Genomic DNA, 14,391 nt, shown 5'->3' with positions numbered 1-14,391 from the left:
GAGAGAGAGAGAGAGAGAGAGAGAGAGAGAGAGAGAGAGAGAGAGAGAGAGAGGGAGGGAGAGGGATGCTAGAGAAATAAATATTGGAGGCAAGGGTATTTCCTCTAAGTTATTAGAGAAAAAAATTGAGAATAATTTATTTATTTCCTAGCCCTTAACAACTTGGGATGAGGGGAAGATATAACAGTAGAGAATATAAATGATGACTTGAATGTAAATGGGAAAATCATACAAAGTTTAAATCAGTGATGGCAAACCTATGGCACAGGTGCCAAAGTTGGCATGCAGAGCACTCTCTGTGGGCACATGGACCACCCTCCCACCCTCCTCCCCAGTTCGTTACTAAAAAGGCAGAGGAGCCACGCCTCTGCCCACCAGTCCAATGGAAGTGTATAGGAGGTAAGGAGGGCAACTCACAGGTGGCAGAGTTGGAAAGGAGCAGAGCTCTGGGTCACTCCCCTCCCCCTCTCCACATGCACCTCTCATCACCTGCCCCTCTGCTCAGTAGCCCAATGGGGGGGGGCTTCCTCCCTCCTCTGTCTGGGGTAAGGGAAGTAGGGCAGTGCATGGCACTCAGTCTCTGGTAGGGGGGGTGGGCATAGCACTTGGTCTAGGGGTGGGGGGGCAGGGCCCGACACTGTCTCTAAAAGGTTCACCATCACTGATCTAGATTCTTCTTCACTTCAAAAGCTAAACTATGCCAATTCTTGCTTATTTTTCAGTGTTTTTGTATAGTTTTTATTGTTCCCTCATTTTTTCCATTTAAAAAATTTTTTGACAAAAAAACTTACCTACATTCCCCAAGCAAACTACTAAAGGGAATACTACTGGAGTACTATTTCTGGGTTCTACAGTTTAGGAGAATCAGAGGAATTCATGCAGAGGAAAGTGGTTATTATATCCTAATTAGGTCATATGAAAAAGAATAGTTAGAGAATTGGAAATGTTTAAGCTTAAGGAGAGAAGATTTGAGATGACGTAATAATAGCTATCATCAAATAAAATTATTTAAGACTGATGAGTGAAAAAGATTATATTATATGGTGCCAGAAGGTACCAATGGACGGGAAAGTAGATTTCTACTGAATTTCAGTTAGAAATGTTCAAAAGAAGAATGTGCTATCTCATAAAACCATGACTGCTCCACTGAAAGTGTCCAAGTACAGGCTAGATAACCATTATGGGATACTGTCATTAAAAGGAATCATAAGACAGGAATGAGTTGGATAAAGTGATTGCCACCATCCTAGAACTCTATGAATATGAAAATTTCAATCAGCTCTGAGACCTCTTGATCAGGATGTTTTCTTCCATAACCCATCCATGCATGATCATCACATGGTATTCTAATCTGTATCTTCCCATAAGTTTACCTTAGGAGGTCTTCCAATGTGCTAAAGGTCTTCTATACCTTTTTTTTTCCTTTTGGCATTTCTAGGATACCAGTGGAACACTCTGGTTGTTCATACCATCATCTCTCCCTATCATACATTTCACTGATGATACTATTTACTTGGGTTCCTTTCTAAAGTTTCTCATATGTTGTAGGCTGCTCACACCTCACATGAACCTTTCCATAGCTCTCTACATGATATTCATTTTCCATTCTTCAATCTTATTCCAATGCCTCACTAGTGTGAAGACGACTTTTGAGTTCTCAAAGATGACAACAACAAAGGATAAGCTCTGGCAAGCTCTGGCAGGCTCCAGCAGGCTATAAACCATTGAGAATGGCACTGATATAATAAATCTGGGTTTTGAGGAATGGCCTAGCTATAAATTCAAAAAGCATCATCATAGGATTGGGCACTTAATTAATTCTTTGGTCATGGCCACCTGTGAAACTGTTGAGGGTGAAAATGGACAGCAAAGGTAAATCTCTATGGTTCCTAAAATAATCAATGATTCAAACTAAAGAAAAAAAGGTTTCAGTCACCTTACCTTTTCTAAAGTATATTTCAAATGCTAAAAGATGAGTGTCTATGTTATCAGCAACAAGAGTCTTAAGTGGTATAAGGAACTTGATAGCTTCTTCTAATGGATTTTCTCCCTGTTTTGAAAAGGAAAGTCAATGTCATTTAAAACATAGCACTAAGAACTGATTTTATGTCCTTTTTCATATCAATCATTTCTCATCATGTTCCCTTTTGCCCCACTGAACTCTTCTTTCCAACAAAGAAAAGCAGTCCTGGAGAGCCAATAGACACAGCTGTCATGCCTGACAACAAATATATCATTCTCCATGTAAAGTCCCCTGTCTTTTTTCTGAAGAAAAGGGAGGTGTTTCATCTTGTTCTCCTGAACTAAAATTTTTCAGTTCAAATAAGTTAAAATGATTTTACAAATTCTTATTTATACTATTGTAGTCATACATACATTTTCCCAACTTGATTATGCTTTCTTTGTTCTGAATCACTTCTTACAAATTTTCTCTAATGCCTCTTTGTTTCTTAATATTACAACATAATATTACATTACATTCTTATGCTACAATTTGTTCAGATTTTTCCCAACTGCCAGGAACCCCTTTGTTTCTAAATTTTTACAATCACATAAATGTTTTATGAATATTTTGTTTACATGGAACCTTTCTATGCTTTGGGTTAGCGGTAAGATTAGTAAATAAAAGAGTTGTGGTATATGATTGTAATGAAATACTCTAGAACCATAAGAAATGACAAACAGGTTAATTTTAGAAAACATGGAAAAGATCTATATGAAATTATGAAGAGTGAAACAAGCAGAACCAAGAGAACATCACATACAGTCACAGAAATACTGTTTGAAGAATGACCTTATATATCTACCTTCAGAGAAAGGAATAGAAAAAGCAAGACATAGTCATATATATATATATATAGGGTGGGAGATAACCAGGAATTTTAATGTAACAAACAAAAAAAATAAATAATTTTTTTAACCGTTAATGCTCCCCATCCTGGGCAAAAAAAAAGCTGTCAACCTCTCTCTCCCTCCTGAAGTCTCCTTCATCTCTGGGTTTGCTTTTTTTTGTTGGGTTTTTTTGTTCTCCTATCTGTCTGGCAAGTCCTTCTCACTCTCCTTTGCTGGTTCATCATCTATAACATGTTCTCTATGTATATACCAAAAGCCTCTATCCTGGGCTCTCTTCTCTTTTCTATATTCTCTCACTTGATGATTTCATCAACTCCCATGAATTTAATTGTAGTCTCTAAATAGATGACTCCCAAGTATAATTTCCAGCCTCAATCTTCTCCTGAGATCAAGAAGCACACCACCATCCTGTCTTTGGAACATTTCTATTGGATGTCCCAAAGACATTTCAAATTTGACATGTCAAAACCAAAACTCATTTTTTTTTCTCTCCAAACTGTCCCTATGTCAAACTTCCCTATTTCCATCAAAGGCACATTTCTTTTAGTCTCCAAAGTTTATAATACATTGACACAACTTTCCTCTCATCCCATTTACCCAAATAACTGCCAAACCTCTGACATCGGACTTTTTTTCTCTATTCATAGAGCCATCACTTGAATTTAGGACCTTATCACTGCTCATCGGAAATAGTCTCCCAGACTCTAGACCTCTCCCCTCTCTAATTTACTCCATGTAGCTGCCAAACTGATTTGTCTTAAGTACAAGTCTAACAATGTTTTCCCCATCTTCCATAAATTCCAGGGGCCTTTTATAACTTTTAGGTTCAAATATAAACTCTCAGCTTGCCTTTTAAAGCCCTTTAAATTTGGTCTCAGTCTATCTTTCCAGTTTCATTATACATTACTCCGTTAGTACACTCTATGGCACAAACTGGCCTTTGTGCTGTTCTCACATGTGAAACTCCATCTTCCATCTCTGTGACTTTCCCTTAGCCAACTCCCAAAACTAAGAATATCTCCCATACATCAGCCATAGTCCCAAAGAAGTCCTTATTTTCTTTAAGACTCAGCTTAAGCATTGCGTTCTACTTTCTGCCTTCACTACCTTCTACTTCTAGCTTTCTTGATCTTCACTACTGAACTATTAAGTGCATTTCCTTCCCAAATATCTTTTTATTTCTTTATTTGTTTATATGTATACATGTTGTCTTCCATGAGAGCTAGGACTGTCATTTTTGTCTTAAGTTTCCTCAAAATAACTGCTGGCACACAGCACAGATTTAACAAATACTTGTTAAGAATGGCCCCAATAGATACATGAGGTTACAAAATTTAAAAAATAGAGCAGTTCTGGCCTAAAGGAGTCAAAATCACACACACACAAAAAGAATGACCCCAAAAAGGAAATGAGAAGACACTTCCATTCTACTCCTTTGCACAAAGGGGAGGTCCACGGGTATGGAACACTGTATATATATTAAGACGTTTTCAATGGGTCTGATCAGCTTTGTTGATTCCCACTCCCACCCACCCTACTTCTTCCCCTTCTTTTTACTCTTCTTTTAAAATTTAGTTATGTGGGATGGCTTTCTGGGAGAGAAAAGGAAATTCTGCTGAAATTAAATGATAGATAGATAGATAGATAGATATAAAAGGTTTTTTAAAGATATTTGTTTACTGAATGATTGATCTGCAAGATTGATGATTCATTTAAAATATAAGTACTGATGAAATAGCTGTATAAGACATCTGTCCAACTGCATACTGGAAATCTTTTCCTGTGTGGGTAATTAAGACAACTTTATTGTGTTTCTCACTTAGGAGGTTTGGGTGCTATTCCAGATCTTAATGCAATCTACAGTATCATTAATAATAATAACAATAACTGGCATTTATTTTAGGTTTATTTATTTAGGGTTTGCAAAATGCTTTATCTTACTTGATCTTTAAAACAATCCTAAGAGGTAGCTGCTATTATTATTATCAATTTACATATGAGAATAAGGCAAAGGTTAAATGACTTGCGATGGGGTAACCCAGCCACTGAATATTTGAGGCTGAATCTGAACTCAGATCTTCCTGATGCCAGGTCCTATGTTCTAGTCTTGAAGCTATCTAGTTGCATCTACAAAAATGAGATCCCTCTTCCATTTGAACTCAGTAATGGATAAGCTTCACAATGGGGACCGCTTTATGAGATTAAGGGAACTGAACAAAGTTATTTCTGTTTTTAAAAATTTCAGAGCATCTTGTATGATTTTAATATCTGCACCTGTGACTTTTCTAAGTACCTGGTATTTTTCTCTTTCAGATACTTTGTAATCAATTCCTTAATAATCTCAAAATGGTGTTACCTCTGGCATGGATCTATTTTGTGTATACCTGTCTAGTCCAGTTATCCTTATCCTCTTCTTTTTCAGTACCATTTTTTCTTGCCTATGCAGCACTTAAGGAACTCTGAGAGGGAGCTCTCACATTTGAATCCTAACAATTCTTATACTGGGAACTGATTTATATACACTTAAAGCTTCCTTAGAAACTGCTGATGTCTTTTTTCAATATCTGTTTTTTAAAATTAATTTCCAATTTTAAAATATCAACAACTTCATTAAATACGCTCCTTTTAATTTCTGCTTCCAATTTAGCATTGATTTTGGTCTTTGCTCGAAAAATCAGTGATCTGCCAAGATCAGTAGCTAACTCAGAAATTATTTGAACACAGGTAACAAATAATTTTTTCTCTCTTAGAAATCAATAAATCAAGAAAACTTTAAGAGCCTACTCTGGCACAAGGTTCTAAGAGTTGTTTTAAGAGTTGGGGAAATACAAAAATCAGTGCTTCCTCTCAAGAAACTCAGTCTTAACTGACATGAGAAACAACACACAAATAATAACTATGCACACACAAGATAGAATCGATTGGAGATAATCTTAAAGGAAAGACATCAGCACTCAGGGGAATCAGGAAAGGCTCCTTGCAGATTCTCTTGGGATTTTAACTGGGACCTAAAGGAAGTCATGGAAACCAAAAGCCAAAAGAATCCCAGGCATGTGAAAATATATGGAGTCAGGAAATAGAGAATAGTATGTAAGGAACAACAAAAAGACTGAGAATAAAATCAGTTGCATTCTCCATGATATTTGGAATTCACTATGGCAAGAACCCTTCAAGTCACTTCTTGAAGAAATCAGTCATATAAGCAAGAAACTTCTATATAGTTTACAAAGTTTTTGATGCTCCTGATTTCTTACTTCCGGAAATATACTTTTTACTATTTCCTCCTCTCAGTTCACATTTGGATGGAAATTATCAAAGAACAAACTATATGCCAATTTATCTTGGAGAGGTTTAAAAAGTTCTTATTAAAATATCACTATATAAATTTCTCTATCACCAGCTACTAACTACAACAGATAATAAAAGCATAATCTGAAAATATCTTCATGATCTTTTTGCAAATGTTTATCATGAATGCTGAAATAATCACCAAATGCTTTCTATGAAATGTTTTTTATGGCTTTTGGATATATCATAAAGCCAGTTCCTTTATTTGCTTCACCAGGAAGACTTATATGCCATTTTCCATTTAGCTGCAATTTCCTTTGGCTTCTAATTTCGTATAAAAATATGTGTGTATTTAAAATAATTTAAACTTTGTGTAAACTATAAAAATAAAATGATCTCTAAAGTTTTGTAAAGCATAAAAAAGATTAGAATATACTTAAAGTTTATAAAATACTTGTTCATGCAATTAATTTGCTTTGTTATTAACTGACATTTTCATTTTTACCAGGCATTATTGAGGATGACCATGAAGTGACTTCCAAATCAAAGACGAAATTATGTCACTGCCAGAATAATCTATTCTCTAGAAATACCACAACATAGAGATTATTGTTTAAACATATCTGCCTCACCCTTTCAAGTTTTTCAGGTATTAATTCTTCCTTGGGACCACTGGCTTCTTCTTCTTCCTCATCTCTTTTTTTTTTCTGATTTTTTTGCTGCCGTTCTCTTTCAGCATGCTTCCTCTCTTCCTCCAATTTAGCTTTTTTCTGGGCTCTTCTCTGCTTGCTGAGCATTTTCTTTAACTCTTTGGCTGAAATGTTTTCTAGAAATACCAAAATAAGCCAAAAATTCCTATTCAAAGTTTCAAATAGTGAAACTGTTATTTTTAATATTGTTAATGGAGCTCATGCAAACCACTGGTCTAATTTTTTTTATATCAAGTTTTTGTATATTACAGATGCTGATTCCTCAGATATGTTATATATAACAAAAGACTTTACAGTGGTGATATTGGGGAATTACATGGCATGTATTAATGAATCCAATAGGAAAAAGGCTATATAAAATTTAATATTTCTCAGCTATCAAGAAGCTAATATTAGATCATACTGTAATAAAACCTACAAACACACAAACCATGATTTTCTTTTTCTTTGTCCTATTTTACAAAAGGAATATTTTAACTCAATAAATTGTTTTATACTACTCGGTTCCTAACATTTGCTAAAACATGTTATCTTTCTCCAAAGTCGAGTGAAATAAATGACCTCAATATGTTAAATTTTCCCCACAAGGTCTCACCATTACAACAAAGGACAGAAAATTCAAAAGATCTAAACTAGTCTATGTGAACTACATAACACATTCTCAAGACCATTTGGAATTAAATCTTCTTGTGTAACTTGGAATTTGCATAAATGTTATTTTGAAGCTTCTATCCTCTTGTCTCATATAGTTCTTGTTAGTTACCTGAATTCACTTCTTGTTCTTTCCTTTCATTGGTTGATGGATTATCATGCAATTTCAAGTATATTTCAACTGCTGATTGAGCAGCCTTGAAATAGAAAGCGTGTTTCCTGAGAATATCTTCTAATCGCAAAAGGTCAACATAGGCCCGAAGAGTCATCTTCCTCATGCAGTATGTATGGAAGTCAAATTGATCATCTGTTATCTCAAAAAAATGCTTAAAAACAAAACCAACATAACTGTTACACATGATCATGACTTCTTATCTGAAATAAATTTGACTAAGTGAATCTCTGAGAGGTCCTTGCAAGTTTGGGGGTTTTACAATTTAATTACTAAAACCCTGAAAATTATTTTTATTTCTAAATTTAAAAATACCAGGGACCTGAAAGCAGAATTTAAAACATTCACAACTTCTCTTGGCAGCCCATTCCAATGTGTCTAATCTATATCTCTCTTGTTGAAATGTAAGCCTATTTCCTCTAGTTCTATCTTCTTTGTATAGCATCTTCTTCATAACATTTTATACATTTTAAGGCAATTATCAAGTTATATATCAATGTCCTAACAAAGAATTTGCAATTTTTCAAATTTTTGTTTATATTTTTCTTCATTTAAAAATTTTTTTCATGTCAAGGGTGCCCCAAAAATGAATCAATGGAGAGAGAATCTTCTTGCATAATCTCTATGCTTTAACTTTCCTTACTCAATAGTTCTCCTATATTTTCTACCACTTTTGTTGTTCAAATAAATGAAGAAAATTGAAGGGTTCTTAGGCTGCAAAGAAATACTGGAAAAGAACCAGTTCTATAATCTTCTGACAACTTTAGCCAAATGGAAAAAAGAGGGACACATTCAGCTAAATACAAAGCATACACTCATTAAAGAACTAGAGTTAGGAGGAATCTTAGATGTCATGAGATTCAATATCCTCATTTTACAAGATAGCTCAGGTAGGTTAAGTAATTTGCCCAAGGTCATATAAGTATTAAATATCAGGGATAAAACGTGAACCCAAGGTCTTGGGACTTCCAAAGTCAGTGCCATTATGTTCTATTATAAACTTTTTGTTCTAATAAAGGAATTCTAAGTTGAAGACTATCTAATGCAACATGAGAAAATAAACAGGGTTTAAAAGATATAATTTCATGTTAAATTGAAAATTTTCTCAGAAATCATATGGTAGGCATAACAGCAAAAATGCATGTGATCTCAATTCACAAAGAGAAATCAAATATATGCATATATATATAAATAAATGGACTTCTTTTTTGACAAGGTTGAAAAGATAAATATATCATAGGGAAAGTGGTAGTTTTCCTTAACATGAACCAAGTTACATCTAGCACAGAATATTTTTAAGTTCAATAATATTGTTTAGAAAGGCCTGAAAAGATGAAAAAATATTAATACTCAAAGTAAAAGAACAACTATATGAAAGCCATTAAAAATCATTGTATTTTTTTTCCTTGTTCATTTTTAAAGGGAATAGGCATTAGTTTAATTAAGAGGGCACCACACAAGCTTCTAACTAATTGAGATAGATTCTAGCAAATGGATTTTTAAATCATGCTTCTGTTCACTGAGATAGGAGGGAACCATTTAGATCTAGAAATTTTTATATTATTTCATCAGTAATAACCCACAGGCTTCCTCTCTCCATCTGTCTTCCATTAGTTACATGATTACACAGTTAGGATTGGCACAGTAGCCGGTTTAGGATTAAAATCATTTTGAATCAGACAAAGTATACAGATGGTTTAAGCAGTCTATATAATTTTGTTATTTCTACTTTTTTGAGGGAAAAGGTATATACCCCTCTGAAATGCTATGCAGAAATAAGGACAAACCTGATAACCTGGAAGAATTTTTACTCTTAAATTTTACACTAAGAAAAGCTAGGTAAATTAAAAACAAAGAAAATAAAGCTAATAATTCTGAAATGAAGCCCCAAATTAAATCTAGTAGCATATTAGCTAGTCAACTTTTGAAAAGTCTGAAAATTAACTCTAGAAATCTGTAGAAAATTCTCCCACATTTACAACATATCAAAAAGTAGTGAAGCAGAAGATCTATAATTTCATCTATAAATTATGAAAGTCATCAGGAAGAACAGATTGAATGAGTCAAAATCAGAGTTGAGTTAAAAACAAGATTTCTAACAAGATGTTATAGACTCAAGAAAAGCCATTTGCTGCTTTTCTTTCCCAACATTCCTCAGGCTTTCTCACAATAATGGCTCAGACTTCTAGCATGAGAATATTAAGTTATCTGCAGACAGGCAACAAGAAACCTCAGGATTAAAGAAGTAATTCAGTAGTCACTAGACAATTTAGTCATTCAGAGTAGCTACCCAACTTTTATTTCCTCAATAAAATACCTGTCATTGATAAAGAAGGCTAAAGCAGCAATAGAAAGTAAATTGACTAATTTCTTATGCTTCTAGATCAAGAGTTTCTTAAGAAGGTGTTGTAGAGACAGCAATACTCTGGGCTCAAAGAAGTGTGATATATGACAAATTTAAATCAGCTTTTTAAGGCTCAATTTTTTAGGGATGGAAGATGTACAGAATCTATGATCCTGAAGTACAGGTTTCCATTGTCTTCAATAAAAGTGGCTATTTTCTCTACAAAAGATACCAGCAAGAGAAAGATGATAGGAATTTCTGGATTATCCCAGAATTCTGGCATATTGTACCCAAAATACAAAAAGACCCAAAGAATACTCAGAATAAAATTGCCCTTGATATAAAACTTGTTTAAGTTAGAATGAAGAAAACAGATGTAGATTTGAATCATTTTCCCTTTATCCTCTAAGCCTCTATTACATTTTAGAGATATAAAGAAAAACTAGAAGAGAATATAGCATATTTTAGAGATATAAGACAAATGAGAAGAGAGTCAAATTCTGGATCTATTTTGTATAAATAGAAGACATTTTAAAGTCCTTCAAAAAATTTTAATAAGGCTCTATTTATTTAGAATTCAATATTTAGATATTGAATTCATAAAATTATTCTACTAAGAAAAGAAGAATTAGATTTTGTTTAATACAAATTTTTGCTGCTGAGGGAAATCTGGCCTTGATATTAACAGTAAAATCTTTTCTACATTACATGTTTCCATTTCATTCCATCTTTCCAAATACAATCAATCTCTACTATGAATTTAAGACATAATAGTTTGTTGAATTAGCAACTGGCATACATACCCAAAGGGAGTGATTTTGGTTTCTGGTTGTTCTATATAAAAAGGAATCTATTTGTTAATGGAATTATGGGGTTTTATGCTCTGCTGTTCAGCTAATCTAAACCCAGTTTAAAGAAATCACAGACTGCCTTCTGGTAAATATGAAAGTATATTCTGTACTATGGCTAAATCTATTGGGGAATGGAATCTAAGGTAGAGAGCACATAGCTTTTATATATATGTCACAGTTATAATGATACTGGACATTTAGTCTAATGATTTCTATCCAACAGTTGCAGTTTAGAGTTGTAGGAAATTGTCATTAGTAGATATAGTAGTCTAGTGACTTCTTTAAGGAAATGACCAATTTTTCACAGAAATAGAACTGGTCATAAAAAAATAACAATCTTTTCCTTAATGAAAAAAATTTTTCTATTCCTTTCCTTCTCATTATCCCCCATTAAAAGCTAAATCAGAATGTTTAAGTTCTGAAACACCTGTTCCAGCCAGGGACCTTAAAGGCTTTCAGATTAACAAGAAAAGGATGAGAAAAAAATTCATAGGCATAGGACATCTACACAGACCTGTTTAGCTACAAAACCTGAATTATCCCTAGAAGTGCTTGGATAAAACTAATTCTAGCTGGTCGCTCCCTTCCATGTCCCCCATTAAGATGTCTTCACTTTCATTGTCTTCACCTGGAGAAAAGGCCAAAGTTACTGCCATGGTGCAGACATCAGGCTCACCTGACTACGATGCCTGTGGTTTTATACTGCGTCAGCATGGGAACAGTGGTGTAGAATGACCCCACAACTGAGGGCTGCTGAGGACTGCCACAAGTGGTGCATTTGCGGCTCTTTTCCTCCTGATGTCCATTTGGAAGGAGAGTGCTTCAGAGATGACAAAGAACAGGAAAACACAATTCACACAAAGGAAAAGAAAAGTCTCCTCACTAAACCTTTTAATAGCATGGAACAGTAAGACGTCACACACACACATACACACACACGGGTGCACATACATCCCGAAAAATTAATTTAAAAAATAAGCCCTCAAATTGGACACAGATTGTTGCAAGAAGCACTACACATGAGTACAAATGTCCCAGGAAGACAGGAAGACAAGTTGGAGAGAGGCTGGCCGGGGTCTAGATGCTGATGTAATGAGGAAAAAATAAATTCAGTGGGCCCTATGTACTGCCACATAATTAAATGGTCCCTCCAGATTAATGGAAAATTAAATAACTGCCAAATTATAGAGAGAAACTATCAAGTTATGATTGTTATTAACTAATGCCAGCTAATTGGGTTTTTTTCATTCCTTGGAATAAAAATACAACATACCTATGAAAATCATGAAAACCCAAAGTGCCAAAAGAGCAACTCATCATGACTTCTGTAAGTTCAGACAGCTGACTGCAAAATCTCTTTTCACTATGTAATTCCCAATGGAGTTGGAATGGACAGGCAGGCAGAAATAAACCTGCTATCTCTAGCTAATCACCTTTGGAGAAAGAAGGTGCCAAAATGTCCAACAACTTACCCTTTCTACTTCATGGCACTTTTTTAAAGCTTCACCATATTTCCCCAGTCTCTGATAAGCTGAAGCACATTCTGTCTGAAACCACATACACTGCATCTCATTTAGATTTTCCATGGCAGACGTCCCTTCCTGAAATGAAGAGTGTTTAAAACTTTAGTGAACATATGCAATAAGTTGTTCTTTAGTCATGTGAGATTCTTTATGACTCCATTTAGGATTTTCTTAGAGTGGCTAGTCATTTCTTTTTCCAGATTATTTTATAGATGAAGAAACTGAGGTAAAAGGGTTATGACTTGCCCAGAGCTACTTGGCTAGTCAGTGTTTGGGGGCACATTTGAACTCAAGTCCTCTTGACTCCAGGCCTGGCACTCTATCCACTATGCTACCTAGATGCCCCATCTTCACAACTTTTCAAAAGATGGCTACTAACCAATTCAAAATTACTGATACAATTTAGACTCTCATCTCACTCCCCTAATATTTTAATTATCCTATATTTGGGGGAAAATTAAGTGTTTCAAAAACATATATTTTCCATTATGAGACAATCAAATGTAATTGACTTTGCTTCTAATAGCAATGACTTAATGAGAAAGAATGCTCTTCACATCTAGAGAAAGGACTATGGGAGTAGAAATCCAGAAGAAAACATGTGATTTATCACTTGTTTTCATGGGTATATGATTTGGGGTTTTGGTTTTAAAAGATAGCTCTATTGTAAAAATGAATAATATGGAAATCGGTTTTGAGTGATAATACACGTATAACCCAGTGGAATTGCTTGTCAACTCCAGGAGAGGGGAGGGAAGAGCAAAGGGAGACAACATGAATCAAGTAACCATGGAAAAAAATTTTAAATAAAATTTTAAAAATATATTTTCCAAATAACTATAATCTACATTTTGAAGCACCAAAGTTTCCATTTTAACATTTCTGAGGGAACTCTAGGAAGATTGTTAATGGTTAATGTTCCTGGCTCAAGTCCTTTTACAAACACATATTACAGACATAGTTCTAGTATTTGTCCTTTTTCCCTGTCTTCTTTCTGGATATCATGTCAGCCTTTTTATTTTTCTGGTTGCCTGTGCTGCTCTCTAAGAGCATCCTCATGAGCCAATCCTCTTCTATTTTGCTGCTTCTAATCTTCTATGGGTTAAAAAAACAATTAAGCTTATTAGGGATTGTATGAGGCAGATGATTTCAGTGTGGGACTACTTCAGTAGACCATTTTTGTTCACTTTTTAGTTTGGGAGTATATACAAAAGATTCTGGATGTCTGAAGTCTAGTATTTTCCATACTATAAAGGCAAGATGGCAAGATCATATTTTGAAAAGAATTTCTCCTCATTTTCACTTCCACATTCACAATTCTTGCTCATTAAAAGTTCACTATAAAGCAAGTAAGAAACTGTTTAGAAAAATGTACTGTGTTGAAAGAATACTAAAAAATTATAATTTCTATTGAGGAAATTATTTTGGCTGAAGAATGTTAATTAGAATTAGATGCATGAAGATAAAGACTTCTTATTTTCCTCAGAATTTAGCACATAGTATGTACTTAATAAACATTTGTATAAAGTTATTAGGGTGATGTGGGTTGAGAGAAATAAAATCCAAAAGCTACTGAGGCCAGATGATTTTCTCAAGATCATATAACCAGGTGGCAAGGAAAAAGAGTATAACAGGCCCTTAGGTTAGAGCTAGAAGAAATTCTACAGAACATGTAAAATAGATGTCATACAACCCACACCTCCCTAGGGCAACTTAAAAGGGGATTGAAATGTTTAACAAAATAAATAAAAATACAATAAAACATACACAATGTTAACATGTAGTTTTCTAAATAAACATGTGGTCCAAAATTATCCTTATGTACAGCTTAGTAGCCCCGTGTCTATTTGAGTTTTGACACCACTGATCTAAACCAACTCCCTCATTTTATAGATGAGAAACTGAAAACCAAAAAGGTTGTGACTTGCCCAAGGTACCACAGGTTCTAAGCAATAGTGTAATGAGGAAATTAGGAAATTAGATATTTAAGGTAAGATAA

At 34.4% G+C, this 14,391-nt stretch overlaps 1 protein-coding gene across 1 annotated transcript in view; it reads right to left on the bottom strand.

Annotated features, from left to right (window-relative positions):
- Window positions 1-1,764: 1,764 nt before the first annotated feature.
- The window catches only part of NAA16 (N-alpha-acetyltransferase 16, NatA auxiliary subunit), a 90,003-nt gene continuing 77,376 nt past the window's right edge, over window positions 1,765-14,391 (bottom strand). The window contains exons 13-16 of the mRNA XM_044670611.1: window positions 12,342-12,470; window positions 7,615-7,828; window positions 6,774-6,967; window positions 1,765-2,050 (exon numbers count right to left, since the gene is read on the bottom strand). Coding sequence (XP_044526546.1) covers window positions 1,907-2,050; window positions 6,774-6,967; window positions 7,615-7,828; window positions 12,342-12,470 — 681 coding nt within the window. The 3' untranslated portion in view covers window positions 1,765-1,906. The remainder of the gene's footprint in view (window positions 2,051-6,773; window positions 6,968-7,614; window positions 7,829-12,341; window positions 12,471-14,391) is intronic.

The sequence above is a fragment of the Gracilinanus agilis genome, chromosome 3 (genome assembly GCF_016433145.1).
Source record: "Gracilinanus agilis isolate LMUSP501 chromosome 3, AgileGrace, whole genome shotgun sequence".
NCBI lineage: Eukaryota > Metazoa > Chordata > Mammalia > Didelphimorphia > Didelphidae > Gracilinanus > Gracilinanus agilis.
Note: the sequence above shows the minus strand (reverse complement) of the source record. Positions and strands in the feature narration are given on the sequence as shown.